General features: G+C 38.7%; 1 protein-coding gene across 2 annotated transcripts in view; it reads right to left on the reverse strand.

Annotated features, from left to right (window-relative positions):
* Positions 1-25,399, reverse strand: part of srgap2 (SLIT-ROBO Rho GTPase activating protein 2) — an 80,947-nt gene that overhangs the window by 26,106 nt on the left and 29,442 nt on the right. For both annotated transcript variants that reach the window (XM_058055621.1, XM_058055620.1), the window contains exon 2: positions 10,924-11,116. In XM_058055621.1, coding sequence (XP_057911604.1) covers positions 10,924-11,116 — 193 coding nt within the window. The remainder of the gene's footprint in view (positions 1-10,923; positions 11,117-25,399) is intronic.

Consider the following 25,399-nt stretch of genomic DNA (forward strand, 5'->3'; position numbering starts at 1 on the left):
TGGGCTAGTAAGCCAACCCAAACAGGGGATTCAGCCAGGGTACAAAACCCAGCAGGAAGTGGTGAGGCTCCCCCAAAAAAGCACAGCTGTTAGAGAGAAGAAAGGAATAATGAGATGACAAAAGGAGTCGGAAGCTGCTCTTAAAGAGTGAATGTTGCACTCCCCTTCGTTGCGGCCATTTGTGTGACGGTAAGACATGAATAAACAAAATTAGACACGCTTTTAGATATATGATTGCATAAAGTCTATGATCATAACTAGAGCATTAAGATGGTCTCTGATTCTATTGGGTATTAAGAGGAGCAATGTATCAAATGTTATATCGTCTTAATGGATGGAAGAATCTGTTTCTGAATGTTCTGAACTCCTATTTCCATGCCGGTGTCGCATTGAGCGAGGAGTCGAAAATGGATCCAACTTCTACGTCATATTGGGAATAGTAATGGTAATGGTTTTATTTCATTTGAACGTCCATCAGATTACAATTGAATGCATCCCATAATCAGTTCCCAGTTCCACATGTCCAAAAGGAGTAGGAAGAAGCAAAGCTTATTAAATCCTACCCCTGCATCTGTTACATTTGTTCACCTCCTGCCTTTGTTATTTATTTATTTAATTAATTTAAATTTATTAAAATGTATTTTTAATAATTTATTAAATTATTAATTTTTTTTTAATTATTATTAATTTATTTTAATTTTATTTAATTTGTTTTTATTTTTATTTATTTTTGTCACGTACCAAAGTACAAGGTGATATGGCCATACAATGACATAATGGGTATCATAGTAACTGCCAATGACTGGTTAAATTAATTTAATAAAAAAAAATAAAAAAAATATTTAAAAAAATTAATAAAAATTAAAAAAAATGTAATTTAATTTTTTTTAATTTAATTAATTTTTAATTTATTTTTTGTCACGTACCGAAGTACGAGGTGATATGAGCATCCAATGACATAATGGGTACCATAGTAACTGTCAATATGACTGGTTAAATTAATTTAATTAAAAAATAATTTAAAAAAAATAATATTTTTTTTTAATGTAATTTATTTTTTTTTAATTATTATTAATTTATTTTAATTTTATTTAATTTGTTTTTATTTTTATTTATTTTTGTCACGTACCAAAGTACAAGGTGATATGGCCATACAATGACATAATGGGTATCATAGTAACTGTCAATGACTGGTTAAATTAATTTAATTAAAAAAAATAAAAAAATATTTAAAAAAATTAATAAAAATTAAAAAAAATGTAATTTAATTTTTTTTTATTAAATTAATTTTTAATTTATTTTTTGTCACGTACCGAAGTACGAGGTGATATGAGCATCCAATGACATAATGGGTACCATAGTAACTGTCAATATGACTGGTTAAATTAATTTAATTAAAAAATAATTTTAAAAAAAATAATAATTTTTTTTTAATGTAATTTATTTTTTTTTAATTATTATTTTTTTTTTGTCACGTACCGAAGTACGAGGTGATATGAGCATCCAATGCCATAATGGGTACCATAGTAAGTGTCAATATAGTGATATATATAGCACATCATGACTGGTTCAAGACTCTTCATCCTTGTATTTAGCAAACATCAACTGCTTGTATTGTTTCTTGAATTGGCTCATCGTTGTGCATTGTTTGATTTCCTTACTCAATCCATTCCATAGTTTGATTCCACATACTGAAATGCTATGACTTTTTTTTAACATTTCAGTATTGTTCTTGGTTAAACTGCAAACTAGTTGAGTCCGAATCAACACCGCCTCTGCTGGTAATGATCAATAACACCCAATCAATCAGAAAAGATGGCAAACTAGCCGAGAATGAATTAACAGTGACTCGGCTGGTTCCCATCACTTACACTCAATCAATCACACAATCAATTCACAATAGAGCTCAAGTGTGTGTGTTTTTTTTTTTTTTTTTTTTTAACTAGCAGTCCGAGAATAGGAAAAACGGCCCCAACACTTCACTGAACATCCAGGTTAAATGATTTCTTTGTTGCCGGTTTCAAGGATTTTTTTCAATACTCCTTGAACGCCACTTGTGCAGCTGCACGGAAGTAGACCTTTGCCAGCACATAACCGCTTCTGCAAAATTCAGGACTTTTTTTTTTTTTTTCCAGACCGACTACGTAGCTTCAAGATGAATAGCCTACCATAAAAGTAGCCTGCATTAAATGAATTACATGGAGTTTAATGGAAACTGAATAATTTAACACTATTGTAGTTGCGTGGAATTGTGCAGCGTCGTACCGACACTTGTATCTTAGTTAAGTAATACAATTATTGAATGCATATCATCAACTACAATAATAAAACATATTGCTTTTATTATTACAGTAAACCTCGGATATATCGGATTCAGTTGTTCCCACTGGTTTTGTCCGATATAAGCGAAATCCGTTATATGCGTATACCGGAAAATGTCCGTTTTACGCATATATCGGATTTATATCCGGTATATGCGTAAATCGGATTTTATCCGTTATAAAAAGGCACTTCCTTGACTATGTTTCCAATGTACCTGGACGCGCAGGCAACGCTGCAAACACTGCAAATGACGTCGTATAGCGGCCTGTCACGATTCGGCGAATCGGGAGCGCCACGATGCGGCCATCCGATATATGCGAGGGAAATTTAATGGAAATGCATTGGAACGGGACCGGAGATTTTGTGTCCGAAATAGGCGAAATCCGTTCTAAAAAATCCGATATATGCAATGAATTTTTATTGGAAATGCATTACAGAAAAATCGGTTCTTTTTTATCTGTCCGTTGTGAGCGAATTTCCGATATATCCGAGTCCGATTTATCCGAGGTTTACTGTATTATCTTTTCCATAAATGTTCCTTAAAGCTCACTAGATATAATCGTGAGCCTATTTAAGTGTTTCACGGAACTAATATAGGTTTCACTTTATGAACATTAATACAAAAACATCATGATGTGATCCAGATCCATCTCTGAATGAAATCATCTTGGCTGGAGGCCCGTCTTATCCATGTCCACTACGGGTTATGGATGATCCACGGATAATCTACTAAGTAAAATGGATTATGAGTGTAAGCGGATGACTGAGACCCTTTGTGTCTTAAGAGGAGCATTAACTGGGCAGAAGATGCAAATGGCGGCGAGGCATTTCTAATGACACACTGACAAACAGAAGTAGGGGGGGTCATCGCGAGCGCAGGGTCAGACGGACAGAAGAAGTCATTGACGGTGGCGTTGCAGCGTGGGGATGTTGTCCAGGGGGGGGGTTAAGTGTGAGTCATATAGACGATGATGCAATTGGATGGTACTGGGAGTCGCTGGTCATGTGATGAAATATGTGATGTAATGTGATGTCAGGAAGAAGATTGCTAATTTTTTTAACTCTATTATGATGTTCTTCCACATGTAAACTAATCAAGTCAATGATTGTTGACTTTCTAGAAAAGCTTAGAAAGCAAGTACAGTGAAATCTCAATTTTTCTCATTAATCTGTTCCAAAAGGTGAAACGAAAACCAGCAGAAATACAAAAAAAAAATCAAACAAATCCCTTCCAAAATCACATTATATAGAGAATAATTTGTTTCACACAATCTGAAATACATACACACTCTCAGATATTTGTCTTCTTGCACACTTGTGCAGCGTTTTTCTGTCCTTGTTAGACCCGGTTTGTGCTGCTCTCTGAAGGGAGTAATTAACAGCATGGTAAGAGATTTTAGTTTAGATCAGGGGTCTCAAACACGCGGCCCGCGGGCCAAATATGGCCCGTAGGACACTACTTTGAGGCCCCCGCCTTGATATGAAAGTTTAATGTTAGTTTGATATGGATGCTGTATGGTATCATGTACCCAGAAAAAATTATTACGTATGATTAATGTTCATGTTAAAGGTTAAATAACTGATAATAGTTATCCTCCCTATCCGTGTGGAAGTGGTAAGGTTTTGGCTATTTAAGTTGAAAGGAAATAACTTGAAGGCTACCGTTTTAGGTGGCTAGCTCTCTAGTTTGCGAGTTAGCGAGCCAGCTGGCGAGTTAGTTAGAACTTGCCTTCCAAGAGGATGTAATGTCTGTTTTGGTCAAGCAGTTTGGAAAATAAATTACCCGCAAAAAATGCAACTTATACTCCAGTGTGACTTATGTATGTTTTTTTTTCTTACTAATTATGCATTTTTTGCCTTGTGCGACTTATACGCTATACTCTATACTCTAACTGTTAATAGTTATCCTCCCTATCCGTGTGGAAGTGGTAAGTTTTTGGCAATTTAAGTTGAAAGGAAATAACTTGAAGGCTACCGTTTAGGTCGCTAGCTCTCTAGTTTGCGAGTTAGCATGTGTCTCAAGACCCTGCAGTTGCGCAATATGTTGTAAATAAAAAGAGTATAAATGTGACTATAGTCGTGTTTTGTCATGTCTACAGGGCTCTAATAATGCTTTGTTAAATTTTAATCTGAAAAAAAAATAATTTGTCTACCCACCAACTATATGTAAGTTTTTATTATTTGCCGTTTTATTATTATTATTATTATATTTATTTATTTATTACTGATTGATTGAGTTTCTTTATTCTTGATTTGTTTATTTATTTTTCATCTTATTTTGTGCAGAAAAATAAAAATTAAGATATTTGAGGTCAGTGGAATATTTTATCAGAGCTTTTATTGTAGAAAATCGGAACCAAAGCACTGAAAAAGTTTGTATATTTTTCTGTTTTTAATAAATGCGTTTTTTTTTTTTTTTGTGAAAACCTGATGTGGCCCAGCCTTGCCCAGACCCTAGCTCCAGTGGCCCCCAAGTAAATTGAGTTTGAGACCCCTGGTTTAGATTTTTTGATGGGTTTTTCCAATAATCTATTAGCCTTATAAAATGATGAACTTGGATTAGCAGCCATACCAGTAGATTGATGCAGATGACTGACAGTTGTTGATAGTAGGACTCTATGCAAAAATGTACATCCTTCTTTGAAAATAAACTGATTAATTCTAATTGTTTGTAAAATGAATAAAAATGTTTGTGAAATGGAAAAAAAAATCTTTGGAAAACCAAAAAAATTTGCAACTAATCCCAAACTTTTGAGCGGTAGTGTATACTTTATTTTTTTTATTTTATTATTATTATTTTTTTGTATACTTTAAATAGCAGCATTTATAAGGACAAAGGGTCAATTCCAGATGCAGCTCTATAGACACTTGACCACCGTTTTCTGTCTGCTCACTTTCCGGTGCTTCTTCACCAATTACGCAACCCCCCCCCCCCAAAAAAAAACAACAGCAGCTTCCTCTATTTGCTCAACCGACTGTCCTCCCTGCTCCCATGTGACAACCTGAACCCACTCCAGATCACCATGGCACTCTCGGGCCCTGGGTCATCACAACGTAAACAGAACAGAAATGTCATTGGCCTCTTTTGGAAGGTCACATGGTGCACTTTCGTGGGCCGTCTCGAGTCAGGTGACGGCAGTGAGTCACATTAGAGGGAAATGCTAAACGGTCGTTTACAGTCAGGATCAAAGAACATAACATTAGCTGGAGCGTTGCTTCTGGCTTTTTTTTTTTTTTAACGACTTTTTTTTTAACCGGATGACTCTTATGTGACCACATGCGAATACATAAATGAGCCACATCGATGGTTGCAATACATCTAAGCTTAACATGAGTACTTTCTGATTAATCAAAATATGGACGAGTTGTACAGATTAATTAAATTGCAATAACTGCATGTAAAATCAATCCTAAATATATTCATTTATGATAGTATATGAATTGTGTTTCTGAACACAAATAATTCAAGGGCAGTTCATTGCAGGTTTCACGCCTACGATCCATTAAGCTAACGAGCAGGAATTCCGAAAGCTTTTTAGAAATTGATTCTGAACAGCTGGCAAGAACAACTTGAAATAAACGACTAAAAAAGATGTCGTTTTGGCAACGCTACTGACTGGGAAGTCATTTCTTTTTTTTTTTTTACTCTCCCCCTAATAAGACCAAGCTCTTATCCAAATCAATTGGCAGAAACTCGTAACCGCAGTTTGTCACTGGAATGAGCAATCCGATGTGATTAAATCATTAACAAAAATTCACTGTGATCATTTTATTTTTTTTTATTAGTACCGATGCTGAGATCTGAGTCCTTGTATTCTACAACTAAGTGGATGTTTGTTGGTGATTGTTTGATTGTTGACTTTCTAGAAAAGCTTAGAAAGCAAGTACAGCGAAATCTCGATTTTTCTCATTAATCTGTTCCAAAAGGTGAAACGAAAACCAGCAGAAATCCCCAAAAAATCTAACAAATCCCTTCCAAAATCACATTATATAGAGAATAATTTGTTTCACACAATCTGAAATACATACACACTCTCAGATATTTGTCTTCTTGCATAGTTGTGCAGCGTTTTTCTGTCCTTGTTAGACCCGGTTTGCGCTGCTCCGATGTGATTAAATCATTAAGAAAAATTCACTGTGATCATTTTATTTTTTTTATTAGTACCGATGCGGAGATCTGAGTCCTTGTATTCTACAACTAAGAGGATGTTTGTTGGTGTATTCGTTTAGTTGAACGTGATAGGAAAATAAGCACTTCATGTCTCTCAATGGACGAAAACAATTGTCTAAATGTGCTTTTTTTCTGACAAGGCTAGACTGGATGCATTCTTCTACATGTGCATCATCTCTCAGGATGTATGGAAAATATAATTTCAAGGCCAAAATCCAGGAGTAACCTGAATGCAATCAATAGCCACGTTTACATACCATGACTTTTTCTCTTTCAGAATGGAATCTTTCTGAATGACCTTTCCGAAAACAATGGTATACATGAAAAGGAATATTCCAATCTCTTGTCTACATGCGGCGCTATAATCCAACAGAATAGTCAATGGGGCATGCCCAGTGAAACGTAAACATCGACTTCCCGAAGTTTTTTTTTTCACTTGTTGGAATAACTCCATATTGCCAGTTTTTCATTCATCCAGTCGTTGAAATTAGTTTGGATCAAAAACGAACTTTCTGCAGCAGTCCAGCGCCGATTGATCGCCTCCATTTTTAAAACTGAAGAACATCTCGAGCTGCTCCGAACATGCGCTGAAAGAACGCACCCGGGATCAATTTAAACAGGAAAAGATCAAATTCATTCATTCATTCATTTTATACCGCTTCTTCCTCACTAGGGTCACAGTGGGTGCTGGAGCCTATCCCAGCTGTCTTCGGGCGAGAGGCATACAGGGCTCTACATTAAAAACCAAAATGACTTGCCCATAGGGAATCCTTAAAGTGAGAACTACTTGCCCGAACTTGCCCCATGTAAAATGAAAAGACTGCCATAATGATATCATCTAATTTTTTGTGGCATCACACGAGAATCTCAAATAAATAAAATAATATAATAAATAATACCTTACACATCGTAGTCATACTAAGCAGTGATATTTATAAGTTGTGCACCACAATGAAACATTATTGAATAAGACACATGTGTGTACTAGTAAAGTGTTTTTAATCCAGAAAAAAAAATGCTCAATGGTAAAAAACAATAATTTGTGAAGCAAAGGTGATAAAAATACACAGAGAAACGGAAGCGCTAGATTTTGCAGCTTGTGCAAAAATCAGCACTTGGTATCGGATCTAAATCGGTGGTGTTTCATTGTGACGGCTTTAAATTGTCACAGCAATGTGATTCACTCACCTAATTGCCATCATTTGATTTGCTAACCGCTAATAAAATACTTGTTTAAGAGGCACCGGTTCATCACTTTTTGCTGTTTCCTTCAGAATTAGACGATGTCGGCAGCGACGCCATGATGGATGTTTTCAAAAAACAAATAATCCAGGATCCAATATTTGTAGCATAGAAATGTATTATACTAATACGCTTTTTCCACGTTTGTTCTTGAAATATCAATAACTTTTTAGCATATGAGCAGAAGTTCCTCTGCAGCTTATGGCAAATACTTTCAACTCCCAAGCTTCACCCGCGATGCTGACTCTCCGTTTGTGCTGCCCAGTGTGAGAAGGGGATTTTCAGCGTGAAACTGGATAAAGAACTCAAAAGGAGATCCTTTTGCAGGCATACACAAGAGAGAGAAAGAGGGGCCCCTCCTGGATATGCTTGACCGTACCAGATGTGGTGAGAAGGCGGGGGGCGCCATGCTACATAGGCCGGTTTGTCCATATTGACAATTGAATGCAAATTTTAAAAATATATCCTATAGCAGGGGTGGGCAAACTTTTTGACTCGCGGGCCACTTTGATTTAACAAAATTGTCCCAAGGGGGGGGGCAGAATTTATATTTAATACACACTATTTTACGCTTATAATTCTGACAGTCGGCATTGAATTATTAGTCTAATTTTATCTGTAAATCATACTATCAGCTGTCACTATCAGACCACAGCAAATTACGAAATTTCATTTTACAGTTTTGTTTTTTCTGAATCAAACATCCGACTTGACTTATGTTGCCAGCTGTTGTTAAAATTGTTAAAATTTGAAATATTTAGAAGCAGTTGATGTTTGCTAAAGAATCACTAATAAATACAATAAATCACTATATTGACAGTTACCATGGTACCCATTATGCCATGGTATGGTCATATCACTTCATACTTCGGTACGTGACAAACAAAAAAAACAAACAAACAAAAAAACCTTAAACCATATTAGGAAAGCAGGAAGTGATCAAATTATTATGTCATTGTAGGGTCACATCACTTCGTACTTCGGTACGAGGTACATTATTTAAAAAAAACAAAAAAAAAACCTTAAACTGTATTATGGAAAGCAGGAAGTGAACAAATGTAACAGTTACTGATTGTAAAAGTACCAGATGGAGGGGTAGGATTTAATAAGCTTTGCTTCTTCCTACTCCTTTCGGACATGTGGAACTGGGAACTGATTATGGGATGCATTCAATTGTAATCTGATGCATGTTCAAATGAAATAAAAGCATGACCATAGAAAGCAACTGGCGGGCCGGATTCAAACGCTTAGTGGGCCGCATGTGGCCCCCGGGCCGTAGTTTGCCCACCCCTGTCCTATAGCAAGTATGCGGCTTTGTACTGCGTTCCCTCTGAATTCCGAGTAGCTGTTGCCATGAGTTAAGTAAGGACTGCAGCTTAGTAACGCCGAGCCCGGGATAATATTCAGCGTGACGGTAGGCTTGAGCGACAAATTGCGGAGACATCGCCATGTGACTCATCTGCCAGGCAGCCAAAGGGCACGCACAATACGGTTATACCCTGCAGCAGTCAGTAGTTTGCAAATACCAGCGGCCCCTAGGGACTCAATACACGTATATAGAACACACACACACACAGCTTAGTTAAAAAAAAAATGCACACACTTAGCCAGAAAATAGCTGAAATTCCAACATGGCACCCGGACGGAGCAAAAGCAGCGAGCACATGGAGAATGTAGAAATATCAGCAATTCAGTAGAATCATAATCTGGAGCTTTACTAGAAGTATCCAATGTTGGGAAGTAGTAATACTCAAGTGTGATTATTTAATTGGAGGTATTTTAAAGAATATGGTAGACAAGGAATAATATACGTTTTGTTGGGATGAGTTTGGAATCTGGGTGGCTAGGGGGGTGGGACTAGATAAATCTTGACTTCTTCCCACTCCCTTTCGAACATTCATTCATTCATTCATTTTCTTCCGCTTATCCTCACGAGGGTCGCGAGCTGTGTTGGGGCGAGGTACACCCTGGACTGGTGGCCAGCCAATCACAGGGCACATATAGACAAACAACCATTCACACTCACATTCATACCTATGGACAATTTGGAGTCGCTAATTAACCTAGCATGTTTTTGGAATGTGGGAGGAAACCGGAATACCCGGAGAAAACCCACGCATGCACGGGGAGAACATGCAAACAGAGATGGCCGAGGGTGGAATTGAACCCTGGTCTCCTAGCTGTGAGGTCTGCTCGCTAACCACTCGATCGCCGTGCCGCCCCTTTCGAACATGTGTACTTTTATATGTACATAGGTATTTTTATTTGTGTTGATTTTGGTTTTTGGATGTTTTTCATGTTTGAAATAAAGAAGAAAAAAAATGTTCTCCTTGCTGCCCGCTCCACCAATATGCACTGAACACTAAACGATTGTCTCTTTCATTTGAGCTGCAGGGTATCTAAATAGTTTATGGCAGGGGTGGGCAAACTACGGCCTGGGGGCCACACCCGGCCCGCCAAGTGTTTGAATGCGGCCCGTCTGTTCTTTCCAAAGTATTTCATTTAAACTCAACATACGAACTGGCATCATGGCTTGAGCCAACCTTTTGATGGTTTTATCAATTTTGTTATTTGACATGGTCTGTTGTTTACAAAGTGCTCCTGAAAAAAGGGACACAATAATAATAATAATAATAATAATAATAATAATAATAATAAAATTTAAAATATTTAAATATATTTAATATTATATTTAATTTAATATATTTATTTAAATAAATTTAAATATAAAATATTTAAAAAAAATATAAAATAATAAATAATAATAGCAGATTGCGTGACACTTTTACAGATACAATAATACCAGGTGGATTGTTGCGTGTAAAATATATAGTCTGCCCCCCCCGTTTTGTTAAATCAATGCGGCCCACGAGTCAAAAAGTTTGCCCACCCCTGGTTTATGGCGTCCGTGGAAGATGACATGATGTACAGTAGAAGGAAGGCAGACGTAGAAGAACAATGCAAAGTGAAAGAAATGAAATAAAGGAAGACAGAAGGGGAAACTTTAACAGGAAGTGTGGAACGGGGTTTTTCAGGAGTTAATAATAGGGAATGGAAAAGGAAATGTCTGCAATGTTTTTTTTCCCCAATCTTGCTATTATTTTTCAGGAGGACACAAAGTCATCTGTGATATTTAGACAACAGAAAGACAACATTTAGACAGTTGAGTGTGTTCCTGTGTGTCGTACTTCATAAGGTGGTCCTTGGTACTGCGCGTCTTGGTGAGGAAACGCTCGGCCAGCTTCTCCATGTTGCGGCTGTAGTCCATCTCGATCTCCGCTTTCTTTCTGAAGAAGTCCTGCAGGTCCTGCAGCAGCTGCACCCTGAGCTCACACTGCTGGTCCAGACATTTGAGCTGCTCCACCAGCTGGGCACGGATCTCTGTTGAGGTGGGAAGAAACAAGTTTGGTGAACATAGTATCTTCATTGGAAGTTCGCTGGGGTTGTAGAATTAGAAAGCCCAGATCCATGAACACCCACTCAGGCTACAGGAATGTTCACACCGCAGGTCAAATCTGGTTTGTACCTCCATGTGAACGGTCAATTTGCATATTTCCAATATATCTGTCATCAAAAGTCATGCTTTATGGTGCAAGACTTGGAAAAAAAGGTGTTAGTGAAGGTTACTTGATGACTCTAAATGGTCCATAGGTATGAATGGGAATGGGAATATTTGTCTATACTGTAATGTAATGGTAATGGTTTAATTTCATTTGAACATGCATCAGATTACAATTGAGTGCATCCCATAATCAGTTCCCAGTTCCACATGTCCAAAAGGAGTAGAAAGAAGCAAAGCTTATTAAATCCTACCCCTCCATCTGGTATTTAAAAAAAAAAAAAATTAAAATTTTAATTAAAAGAATAATAATTTAATTTTTAATTTTTTTTAATTTAATTTTTAACTTCCTGCTTTCCATAATACAGTTTAAGTTTTTTTTTAAATAATGTACCTAATGATATGAGCATCCAATGACATAATGGGTACCATAGTAAGTGTCAATATAGTGATATATATAGCACATCATAAATTTTTAAAATTTTTAAAATTTTTAAAAATTTTTAAAATTTTTAAAATTTTTTACCATTTTAAACATTTTAAACATTTTAAAATTTTAAAAAAACATTTAAATTAAAAACATTTTTTTTAATTTTTAAAATTTTTTAAAAATGTTTAAAAATTTTTAAATGTTTAACATTTTTTACATTTTCATACCAAAGTACAAGGTGATATGAGAAGTATTGGATGACATTTTTAGGTATTTTTAGGACATGGGAGTGGGAACATTTCTCTATACTGTAATGTGCTGTGATTGACTGGCGACCAGTCCAGGGTGTACCCGGCTGGTGTAGGATCCAGCATACACACGGCCCTAGTGAGTATAAGTGGCATAGAAGATGGATGAATGGACATTAAGTGTGTTTCCACAAAGTATTAGCTCAAAGTATTACCCAGGAAATGACATCAGTGGTGTCGCACACACTGCAGCGATATTTATGTCTGTCAACACACGGAAATGCACGCGATGTCGTGCAAATGCATGTCACTTTCTGGACTTGGTCGCATTTTTGGGGGTCAAAAATCCCAATTTGGCATCATATCTACAGTGTGAATGTAGCCTTTTGTTGCGCTTTTGTTAGAATCCCAACACCCTTATGCGGATTTATACCATATATCCATATAAACCTAATGTCTTCCACATACATACATACATACGTACATCTCCAGAGGCAGCCAATTATCACAGTTTATCACTTTTCATTCCCCCCCCCCCCCTTTGCTTCCGCACTGCTCTCAGTCTGGTCTCAAATTAATAGACTCCACTCAGACACATTCAATCACAATGAATAAAGAAAAAAAAAAAAAAAAAAACATCCTCTGGAGGATCGTGTGTATTACAGGAAGCATTCGCCACGTGCACACTCACATGCACAAACACATTAATGACAAATGGATCGGTGCCGACAGCTGACGGATTAATGCTACGGTCTCATAGCGGCCTGCCAATGCTGTATGTGTGTATATATGTGTGTATATGTGTGTATGTGTCCTACCTTTACAACGTTGACCGTAGAGGAAGCAAAGTGCTTTGCCCTCCATCCTGATTTCGTATCGGCAATAAGTTCCCCCGACACACGCATACACCGTCCCATACGTACAGAGAACAGAGAGCGCCCCGTTTGTTGAGCCAACAGCGTCTGTTGATACTGCCTTTGTGCTTTTTTACGGCTGAGAGTGCACTTCTCATTACCACAAAGAGAAGTGGAATCTCTAAATATGTCCGACCCCCCCCCCCCCCCCCCTTGTTTCAATGTGTCTCACGCCGTCAGAAAAAGACCCAAAGACACACTAAACATACACATAGACTACGCCGCAGCTAATGACCTGTTGTGGGTATTTGCTTTGACAACATGTGTTACCGTCCTCCGCTTATGTAATGGTGTGCGGTTGTGGCATATTTGTGAGCAATGTGCACAACGCCGTCAATGATGGGGATGGAGTCTGTCTCCCGCCTCCTGAGGCTGTGACACAAAACCACAAAGTGGCAGCCTTGTAATTAGCTGTCACAGGACAACAACGATGCATACCACAGACAAACGGTGACATCGGTGACACACAATTAAAGGAGCGCTGTGACACTTGCACAATACGTAAATAGTAATAGGAAATAAAAATTGAACTGTGTGTATCCACGTCTGGCTCCAAGAAGCACTGTATTGTATCCATTTGTTCAATATAACAAATATGGTAATGGTATTGGTTTGATTTCATTTGAACATGCATCAGATTACAATTGAATGCATCACATAATCAGTTCACAGTTCCACATGTCCAAAAGGAGTAGGAAGAAGCAAATCTTATAAAATCCTACCCCTCCATCTGGTACTTTTACAGTCAGTAACTGTTACATTTGTTCACTTCCTGCTTTCCTAAAAAAAATAAATTTAATTTTTTTTAATTAAATTAAAAAAAGTTTTTAATTTTTTTTAATTAAATTTATTTTTAATTTTTTTTAATAAATTTATTTTTTTTAATTAAATTTATTTTTTTAATTAAAAAAATAATTTAATTAAAAAAATAATTTAATTTTCAATTTTTTTTATTTAAATTTTTAACTTCCTGCTTTCGATAATACAGTTTAAGTTTTTTTTTAATTTTTTAAATATATATATTTTTTTTAATAATGTACCTCGTACTGAAGTACGAGGTGATATGATATTATTATATTTCTGGCCGCCTTAAATATCACATAAGACTGGAACATTAAGGAGCAGGGTTGGAGAAAAACCAAACAAGAACATTTATAGCTCCCAGGTCTGTAGCTGACTGAACGATATGTATTTATTTTTACGATTATTATTATTATTATTATTATTTTTTTTTACAAAACTGTGTTCCATGAAGTGGTGGGCCTTCATTACTTCAAATCCAACCATGAGTACTTCAACAAACAAGTGATGCAGATGATATTTTGTCATGTTTGTTGGTAAGATATAATATATAAACATATTACTGTCATAACATCATTTTCCATAAAAGAGGACCTTGCATCTTTTGTATTGGATTCAAACAGATTGTGTAAGTGTCCGTGGCAGTGGTATTCCTTAAAGGGGCTAAAATTCCATCAAACTTCTGAAACACATTGTGATAAATGTTTCCAACAGCACACTCCATTTACAAAGTACATGTCTCTGTGACTCAACCATAATGAACCCTGTGCTCCTTACACTAGCCATTGTTGTTCCTGGCTGCTTAGCTGAATTTCCTTCAGTAATAAAAACTCAAGCCCTTAGAAGCTGTTATAGTCGGTCCAAAAAAAAAAAAAAAGAGACACCATCGGAGTGACTGGTGCAGGTCGATCTGGTCCCTCTGTAATGGTCATCATCTCCTCAGCCAGAAAGAAGTGGGATGTGAAGTGGAATGTATCGCCTCCACCCCCTCCAGAAAGCCCAGTCACTTTTTCCAGACAGATGAGAGCAGGTCTTGCACTGAATCTGGGATTATACTTCACTGGTGCTCTCTACTATGTCGCTTTAAAGCTCAAAATCCTAGCGACTGGTCCTTTTACCATGACACAGTCCTACATGGTCTTTTTGCTTTGGATGGCCAAACATCTGCCCTCCTTCACATGAACTACGACCCTTTACTGAATGTTATCTTTGTGGTGCAGAACATTTAATCACAAACACCTCGCAGGTTCCACTCGGGCTGGATATTTATTTTAAGTACGATATCAAAAAATGCCAAAAAAAAAAGTCAAAAGGCAATGAGATCGAAAGGTGAGTACTCACACTCAAAAAAATTACTTGCAATTTGTCTGAAATTTTAACTGCAAAATTTGACCATTTAGTCGACACCTCACAGGTTCCAGTCGGGCTGGATATTTATTTTAAGTACGATATTAAAAAATGCCAAAAAAAAGTCGAAATGCAATAAGATCGAAAGGTGAGTAATCACACGTGCTAGCATTGATAGGCTAACAGAAAAAAGTGCATCCCTTGTCAACTCAATAGTAGACAAAAAATTTACTTGCAATTTGTCTCAAATTTCAACTGCAAAATTTGACCATTTAGTCGACACCTCACAGGTTCCAGTCAGGCTGGATGTTTAAGTACGATATCAAAAAATGCCAAAAAAAAGTCGAAATGCAATGAGATCGAAAGGTGAGTACTCACACATGCTAGCATCAATAAATTTAGCCGGTGACAAGCTATCGTCCATTGACTCAACATTCTAACGGTAAAAAGTGCGTCCCTTGTCAACTCAATAGTAGACAACAAATTTACTTGCAATTTGTCTGAAATTTTAACTGCAAAATTTGACCATTTAGTCGACACCTCACAGGTTCCAGTCGGGCTGGATATTTATTTTAAGTACGATATTAAAAAATGCCAAAAAAAAGTCGAAATGCAATAAGATCGAAAGGTGAGTAATCACACGTGCTAGCATTGATAGGCTAACAGAAAAAAGTGCATCCCTTGTCAACTCAATAGTAGACAAAAAATTTACTTGCAATTTGTCTCAAATTTCAACTGCAAAATTTGACCATTTAGTCGACACCTCACAGGTTCCAGTCAGGCTGGATGTTTAAGTACGATATCAAAAAATGCCAAAAAAAAGTCGAAATGCAATGAGATCGAAAGGTGAGTACTCACACATGCTAGCATCAATAAATTTAGCCGGTGACAAGCTATCGTCCATTGACTCAACATTCTAACGGTAAAAAGTGCGTCCCTTGTCAACTCAATAGTAGACAACAAATTTACTTGCAATTTGTCTGAAATTTTAACTGCAAAATTTGACCATTTAGTCGACACCTCACAGGTTCCAGTCGGGCTGGATATTTATTTTAAGTACGATATTAAAAAATGCCAAAAAAAAGTCGAAATGCAATAAGATCGAAAGGTGAGTAATCACACGTGCTAGCATTGATAGGCTAACAGAAAAAAGTGCATCCCTTGTCAACTCAATAGTAGACAAAAAATTTACTTGCAATTTGTCTCAAATTTCAACTGCAAAATTTGACCATTTAGTCGACACCTCACAGGTTCCAGTCAGGCTGGATGTTTAATTACGATATCAAAAAAAAGTCGAAATGCAATGAGATCGAAAGGTGCATGCATGCTACATGCTAGCATCAATAAATTTAGCCGGTGACAAGCTATCGTCCATTGACTCAACATTCTAACGGTAAAAAGTGCGTCCCTTGTCAACTCAATAGTAGACAAAAAATTTACTTGCAATTTGTCTGAAATTTTAACTGCAAAATTTGACCATTTAGTCGACACCTCACAGGTTCCAGTCGGGCTGGATATTTATTTTAAGTACGATATCAAAAACTGCCAAAAAAAAGTCAAAAGGCAATAAGATCAAAAAGTGAGTACTCACACATGCTAGCTTAGCCCGTGACAAGTTATCATCCATTGACTCAACATTCTAACGGTAAAAAGTGCGTCCCTTGTCAACTCAAGACAAAAAAATTTACTTGCAATTTGTCTCAAATTGTAACTGCAAAATTTGACCATTTTGTATCATCAATGCTTTCATCATTTATGTTTTCATTCATTTCTGAATGACTACAACGCTGACCTTGTGTGCAATTGAGTACTTGCACAGAGCTGAAAGACCGTCTATTGTCCTTGGCGGAGATTTTACTCGTTCCTCAGGTCTTAAGGCTTAAGGCCGCTGCCTCAAATCATTCAGACATGCTGCATGTTAGCATGCGGTTAGAAAATTTCAAGCAAATAAAGCCTCCGCCAAAAGGGCATTGCTGTCTGTCACATAAACACTCATGCCAAGGCACAAATGGAACCGCTTTTCCCTGTAACATCACATTGAGAAGAATCCATTTTTTTTTCATTTTCTTCTAGTTTTTTTCTGCTTTTCTATTGTCCGTTGAAAATTATGTTAAGCAATAATTGTTTGAGGTTCTCATTGGGAGTGACCAGGATGGATAGGATCAGGAACAAGTACATGAGAGGGACATTACATGTTAGAGGCCTTGGAGATGAAGTCCTTTAGGCCAGACTGAGATGGTTGAGAGATAGTGAATATAGAGGAAAACCAAAGAAGAGGTTCATGGATGTAGTGAAGGAGGACATGAGGGTATTTGGTGTGAGAGAGACAGATGCAGAAGAGGAGATCGATTTGCTGTGGCGACCCCTAAAGGGAAAAAGCCCAAAGAGAAAGAAGAACTTCATGACAGAAGAGGCTGCTCCAAGCAAATTGGCGCCACACAAGAGCCGCATTTACTGCCTCGGGCAATCGTAACACCTGGAAACAGCCGGGGGCCGGGGGCCGGGGGCTTGGGCTCAACACATACTCCGACAGCAATTGGGCCTCGACTTATTTGCCAAATGCTTTTTAAAAGGGCTCATTTCCTGTAGGCTTTTTTTTCCATCTGATTTTTTTTTTTTTTTTAGCAAAATGGCACATTCAGTGTCACAAAAATGCTGTGGAAGCGTAAAAAAATGCAACACATATAAGTGTCAGTTTTTTTTTGCATGTTTTTTTTGCCTCCTTAAAAAAAAAAAAAACATGCAAAAAATACATAAATCAGAAATCACCACTTTGGGTCCATTCATTTGTCTTTGCAGGAGAAGGGACGGGGGGCCAGTTGACTGCCAATAGGGAGCAAATGGGAGGCGGCTTATACTAAAACAACTACAGGAAGCATGTGTGGGCACACAGGCGGGACAGGCGTTTGTGAGCAAGACCGGGTCCGTGTGTGACAGTGAAAAACAGAAAAACCGGCAACTGAATAGTTGGGTGGCCTCAGGTTCCAGGTAGTATTTCCTAAAAAGGATTCTTAAGCAGGGTGGAATCTATTAGTTCCAGACATGCCTGCGTACTATGACTGTACTTCACACACGGGGAGTATAGGAAAAGAAAGTATTCTTGTAATGGAATGTCTTTTTTTTGGGGTCGAGTACTGGGTCTAGAAAACACACATATGCATGCACACTATGGGCTTAGTGAACGGTATGTTGTCCGTTACCCAAATCCCAGCAACTTCAGGAGAAGCGGTGTTGTCTTAATGAGGCGAGTTAACAAGTGCGGTAACTTTTAGACATGGAAAACTTGCCAAAAGTGTCAAAATGCAGCAGACATGACAACTATGTGAAAAGACGAGAACAATGGAGAAGTGGGGATTTTTTTTTTCTTATGCACTATGACCAAGAAAAATAAGCAAGGACGGGATTTCAGAAGTTAGAATCTGTATTTTTTTTGTACTTATGTTAGTTTTAACTTCGGTTTCCTGCCCACATTCCAAAAACATTTATTTGACACAAACCTACATTTAATGTGATTCCTGTTTTAATATGAATACATTAATTATTCAATAATAATTTTTTTAGTTCAAAATAACGGGCTGCACGGTGTACGAGTGGTTAGCACGCAGGCTTCACAGCTAGAACACCCAGGTTCAATTCCACCCACAACTCTGTGTGGAGTTTGCATGTTCTCCCAGTTTCCTCCCCCATTCCAAAAACATGCTAGGTTAATTAGCGACTCCATATTGTCCATAGGTATGAATGTGAGTGTGAATGGTTGTTTGTCTATATGTGTCCTGTGATTGGCTGGCCACCAGTCCAGGGTGGACCCCCGCCTCTCGCACAAAGACAGCTGGGATAGGCTCCAGCACCCTCGCGACCTTTGTGAGGATAAGCGGTAGAAATGAATGAATGAATGCGGGAGAGGGTTTTAATGTGAATGGTTGTTTGCCTATATGCCCAACATAGCTGGGATAGGCTCCAGCACCCCCTGCGACCCTCTTGAGGATAAGCGGTAGAAAATGAATGAATGAATGAATGTTAGTTTTCTAGTTTTTCTCCGGTTTCCTCCCACATTCCAAAAACATGCTAGGTTAATTAGCGACTCCAAATTTGTCCATAGGTATGAATGTGAGTGTGAATGGTTGTTTGTCTATATGTGCCCTGTGATAGGCTGGCCACCAGTCCAGGGTGTACCCCGCCTCTCGCCCAAAGACAGCTGGGATAGGCTCCAGCACCCCCGCGACCCTCGTGAGGAAAAGCGGTAGAAAATTAATGGTTTCAAAACGGGCTGCACGGCGGTCGAGTGGTTAGCACGCAGACCTCACAGCTAGGAGACCAGGGTTCAATTCCACCCTCGGCCATCTCTGTGTGGAGTTAGCATGTTCTCCCCGTGCATGCGTGGGTTTTCTCCGGGTACTCCGGTTTCCTCCCACATTCCAAAAACATGCTAGGTTAATTGGCGACTCCAAATTGTCCATAGGTATGAATGTGAGTGTGAATGGTTGTTTGTCTATATGTGTCCTGTGATTGGCTGGCCACCAGTCCAGGATGTACCCCGACTCTTGCCCGAAGACAGCTGGGATAGGCTCCAGCACAACCCTGCGACCCTCTTGAGGATAATTGATGAAAAATTGACGACTTTGTAAGAAAATATATTCCTGTGAGTTATGCTAATGACAGAATGAGGCGATTTCGCCATATAACGAAGATGATGATGACAAAGAAAAAGAAGGGGGTGTTATTTCGAGGTGTGTTTGATCAACCGGGGGTAAATTCCTCCCCGTTTTTTCTTCACCTCGGTGACCAGTTCAGGAAGTCATTAACCTTTTCAAAGCCAGTAAGCCTCCGTCAGCAGACTGGAAGATGAGATGTTTGCATTAGGAAGTTGTGTTGATGCATCTGCGGGCCAGGTTCTGAGCTGCGTGGGCTCCCTCCTGCCGGGGGGGGGGGGGGTTTCTTTGCCCAGGCTTGGACTACGGGGTCAGGGGGGGTCAGAGGGTGCAGTGCTACTTGGAGGAGGTCGGTCTCCCATGTCAACCAACTGGGTGTAAAACACTAAGAACAATAGACGTCAGTTTCAGATCTGTTTCAGTTCCGACTGGAGGACGGCTATAGATTGTAGCAACCCCCACCCCCCATCCACCCACCCCCACTCCTCTACTGACAGCAGAAACCTTCCCCTGCGCCATCACATGCTCTGATTCCTCTCTCGCAGCACAAGCACAAGGGTTTTCGGGTTGGATTGTGGGGGGTTCTCTATGCATAATGAAAAGGGCCGCTTATCAAAAGTTAAGTAGCTTTCCACCCACTTACAGCACCCTTCCTGCTCCACTAACCCAATCTGGGGGGGGGGGATTGGGTGCCTCTTTGAAATGTGCAAGGACTTCAAATGAGACTTGTACGCTTTCTCACAATTTTGTTAATGAACAAAAATAAACAATAGAAATAATAATTTGGTCGTTAAAGGGGTCCTATCCTGGGGCCCCGATCTAGACTGATCTGCAGCTACAGCATGCGTCTGGTTGAAGTTATTGGTGCCAAAATGGGGGGGGGGGGCACAAAATATTAAATGTGATGTTTCAGTTACTTATTCCTCCCCCTTCTGTCATTGTTTGCATGCTATCCTCATTAAAATATGAAATCCTATAAATGTTTGGGCGGTTGTAGTTAAAGCAGACACTGTTTTTTTTAATCTGTGTGATTTTGACAAAGATCAGATCACATTTGATGATGATTTTAGGCAGAAATATGAGAAATTCCAAAAGGTTCAGATACTTTTTCATACCACTTTAGAAAGTTTGCATATGCACAAAACAGGGTTGCATGTTCCGCTTTTCACACCAAGTACGATACCTACAAAAACACAACCTGGCGTGAGAATGTGCTAACTGGCTAGCGCCCTTATGCAAATATGCATATTAAGTTGTCAAACGGGCGGCACGGTGGTCTAGTGGTTAGTGCGCAGACCTCACAGCTAGGAGACCAGGGGTTCAATTCCACTCTCGGCCATCTTTGTGTGGAGTTTGCATGTTCTCCCCGTGCATGCGTGGTTTTTCTCCGGGTACTCCGGTTTCCTCCCACATTCCAAAAAAAAAACATGCTAGGTTAATTAGCGACTCCAAATTGTCCATAGGTATGAATGTGAGTGTGAATGGTTGTTTGTCTATATGTGCCCTGTGATTGGCTGGCGACCAGTCTAGGGTGTACCCCGCCTTACGCCCGAAGACAGCTGGGATAGGCTCCAGCACCCCCCACGACCCTCGTGAGGAAAAGCGGTAGAAAATGAAATGAAATGAAAGTTATCAAACGGGCGGCACGGTGGTCTAGTGGTTAGTGCGCAGACCTCACAGCTAGCCATGGTTCAATTCCACCCTCTGCCATCTCTGTGTGGAATTTGCATGTTCTCTCCGTGCATGCGTGGGTTTTCTCCGGTGTACTCCGGTTTCCTCCCACATTCCAAAAAAAAAAAACATGCTAGGTTAATTAGCGACTCCAAATTGTCCATAGGTACGAATGTGAGTGTGAATGGTTGTTTGTCTATATGTGCCCTGTGATTGGCTGGCGACCAGTCCAGGGTGTACCCCGCCTCTCGCCCCAAGACAGCACCCCCGCGACCCTCATGCATACATAGTATCAGCATTTGGGGCATTTGGGACAATGGTGCGTTCAAGGACCATTGAAAAAAGTGGGACAATTCGCCGCCAGTTCAAAACATTCTGAAACATAGCGACCAATGAATTGATCATTCACCCCCCCCCCCCTCCAAAGTTGATTGAGTAAATGTCAAATAGCCATTCCTAAGTGTAACCACAAGTCAGTTAGTGGTTTCTCCACTTCATTCGCGTGACCATCCACCTGGTGTCACCTCTATTTTCCGGTCCCCACCGGACACAGCCATCTGGGCTTTAGTTTCTTCCAACAGGCTGCATCTCAGTCACACACACACACACACACACACACACACACACACAGTGTCCAAGTGCTGCAAAGCCACGGGCACAAAACCATGATCAACGCCATCTGTCTGTGAAGGTTAAGGAGGAAATATCAAAATCTGGTGAAAGTCGCTCACATGTATTACGTATATACCATTGCGGTTCAGCAGGGGAGACAATATTATGATGAGCTATATATGTGTATGCATGCACTCTTTCCAGTGTTTCCAAATGGACAGTGCATAACACCCTACTTAATCAGCTTAGCAGCCAGTCAGGGGATTTGACTAATCCACAACACAAGCATGGGAAGAAGCCTGCTGAGTGTGTCCGCCTGTCTTACTGTCTTCCTGTCTGTGTGTGTGTGTGTGTGTGTGTGTGTGTCTCGGCATCAAGCATTCATCTATAAGACATGCAACTAAATGAAAAGTAGCGGATGGGTGGGAGCAGACGCCAATTCAAGTGCAGACACATCGTCTGGCGGGCAAAAGGGTCACTGGCAGCTTTATTAGCAGTTTAATGCTTGTCATTTTTCCGCTGAAAGAGTGATGGCATGCAACTCCCTTTCTGAAAATTAAAGAGTCATTTCCTTTGTTTACTCCCTACTGTATTTTATTCCTATGTCAGATTGGTCAGAAAGAAGCTGCTAGAGAAAAATTTACAGTTGTCCACACATATTTAAATGCATGTACGCACATGGCGTAATTCGCTATCACAGCATTCCGAGAGACGAAAAAGAAGATGGAGATAGAGCAAGTCAAAAGGGTCGTATCTGCTGATGGCTGCCAAGTGGCTGATCTTTATCTGCATTGCAATGGGAGACAATGACAAAGGGGGATATGGTGACAGTTTCCTCCAGCCACACAATCTTTGGTAAGCACTGAGAATTAGAATTTTCATAGCATGTTTGTAATAGGAAAACATGGAAAACATTGTCTCTCTTTAATTTTGATGAAGCTATTCCATTTTTGCCATATGTGAAATATCATTTAAAAGACAATTTCCTTGTAACAACAAAAAGGAACTCTCCAATTCTATATTAGGTCTTCCTTTCTATAATTATGTTTACATATTGGGATTGGGAAATACCAGTGGTGACTATGGTAATGTTAATGGTAATGGTTTTATTTCATTTGAACATGCATCAGATTACAATTGAATGCATCACATAATCAGTTCCCAGTTCCACATGTCCAAAAGGAGTAGGAAGAAGCAAAGCTTATTAAATCCTACCCCTCCATCTGGTACTTTTACAATCGGTAACTGTTACATTTGTTCACTTCCTGCTTTCCTAATATAGTTTAAGGTTTTTTTTTATTATTTTTCAAACATTTAAATTTTACAATTTAAAATTTTTAAATTTTTTAAAATTTTTTAAATTTTTAAAATTTTTAAAATTTTTAAAAAAATTTTAATTTTTTGTCCCGTACCAAAGTACGAGGTGATATGAGAAGTATTGGATGACATTTTTAGGTACTTTCCTACGTTTTTTTTTTTTAATTATTATTTTGTATTTTTATTTATTTTTGTCACGTACAGAAGTACAGGGTGATATGACTATACAATGACATAATGGGTACTATAGTACTATAGGGGTGCTATTTTATGTCTTGAGAGCTGAAATAGTAATATAATTGAAACCCATATTTAGAAAGTTCTAACTACGTTTTCTGTGCTGTAAGTACAAAAATATTCCATTTATAAATTGCAGAAATTCCCACATCACAGTCGGAATCTGGAATCAATTAACCATGACAAACGAGGGATGACTGTATGACAAAAGGTACAATAAGCCTCAAAAAAGAGCATGCAGACCATGTGAGAGTCATACAGTTGGGGGCTGTCATAAAAACGAACCCGACCGCCTCTCATATGAGCTCGAGTTGATCTTCACGTTTCAGATGCAGCCATGATGAGCACATGAGAAGATAAGACACACCCTAACTCCTGTCACTCAAAAGGAGAATATTGTTTTATGGGACACCGTCGCCGACCTGAGGGTTTAAATGCAACGTTACAACTAAACCTATGATACGCCTATCAAATTTTGCATTGTGATAGAATCCTCCTCAAATGCGGTTTTGGCCGCTCCCACCCGAGCATCTTTTGAAAGTGCTGCATCGACATAAGGGGGAACGAGAAAGTGGGCCAAGCTGCATGAAGAGGCTCTGAGGAAAACGTTGAGAGAACTCTGCACCTCAACACAACAAAACCACTGCAACAGAAAAAAAAAAAAAAAAAATCAGATGGAGGGTGAGGGATTTGTTTTCCTCGTCTTTTCCACAGTATCAAAACAACTGCAATAATATCTGCGTGACATATGCATAGTGAAATGTAGTTCAGGTACAGTAGGATGATGACTGAGCTAAAGCCTTAACACACTTAAAAAGGAAAAAAAAAAGGATATTTTTTCCATGAAAAATGCCTAAGGTTAAATCATCTTTCATTGCATTTCAAGCATTGTAAGCGGAACAGGTCCGGTTTCATTCATATGGTATGTTCACACTTGTCACAGGGGGCTATTAAAGTACCAAACCTGACACAAAATTGCAGAGAAATACGGTCTCGACTTGAGCTCACCGCTCAAATTGCATAGCTTCACTTTATGTGTGGCATGTTTCCACAATGCAGAATACGCAAGTCAGCCTTAAGGGAAAATTTCCCCTTGCTTAGGCAGCACCACCATGTTAATAAGAGGGGAAGGAAAAAAAAAAAAAAAAAAAGAATTGCCACTATTTATGGGTTTGTAAACCGATGCAGGATGACTAATGCTCACCTGAGGAGATCCCGAAGATGACCTTGCGAAAGCAGCAATTGCACTGCTCAAACATGCAAACACATACACGCTGTTGTTTTGCCTCCGAGTGCATAACAACCATTCCCGCTTCATCATCCTTGCATACCAGCCTGCATGACTGTCCCAGCAGCTCAAATATCATCATCTCATTGGTCCCACTACGTTTGAAGCATATACATTAAGGGGGTATCACAATACAAGATATTGGGTTCACTACAATAACAAAATATAGAACTGAACTTTATTTGACTGTGTATGGAAACAATGCAGCTACATTTTGATGTGTTTTATAACTTTTCACGTATGAACTATTATAAGCATGATGCTTTCAACTGTTGCACTTCTTTCCACAAATTTCAAACAAAAACAAGAAATTCTAAAAGCTAAAATAATGATAACAGTTGTAGCCGTTACTACTTATCGTTTATGGTGATATGCATTTATGTAATGGTAATGGTTTAATTTCATTTGAACGTGCATCAGTTTACAATTGAATGCATCACATAATCAGTTCACAGTTCCACACGTCCAAAAGGAGTAAAGGAGTAAATCCTACCCCTCCATTTGGTACTTTTACAATCAGTAACTGTTACATTTGTTCACTTCCTGCTTTCCTAAAAAAAATAATTTAATTTTTTTTAATTTAATTTAAAT

Source organism: Doryrhamphus excisus, chromosome 18, assembly GCF_030265055.1.
Source record: "Doryrhamphus excisus isolate RoL2022-K1 chromosome 18, RoL_Dexc_1.0, whole genome shotgun sequence".
Taxonomy (NCBI): Eukaryota; Metazoa; Chordata; class Actinopteri; order Syngnathiformes; family Syngnathidae; genus Doryrhamphus; species Doryrhamphus excisus.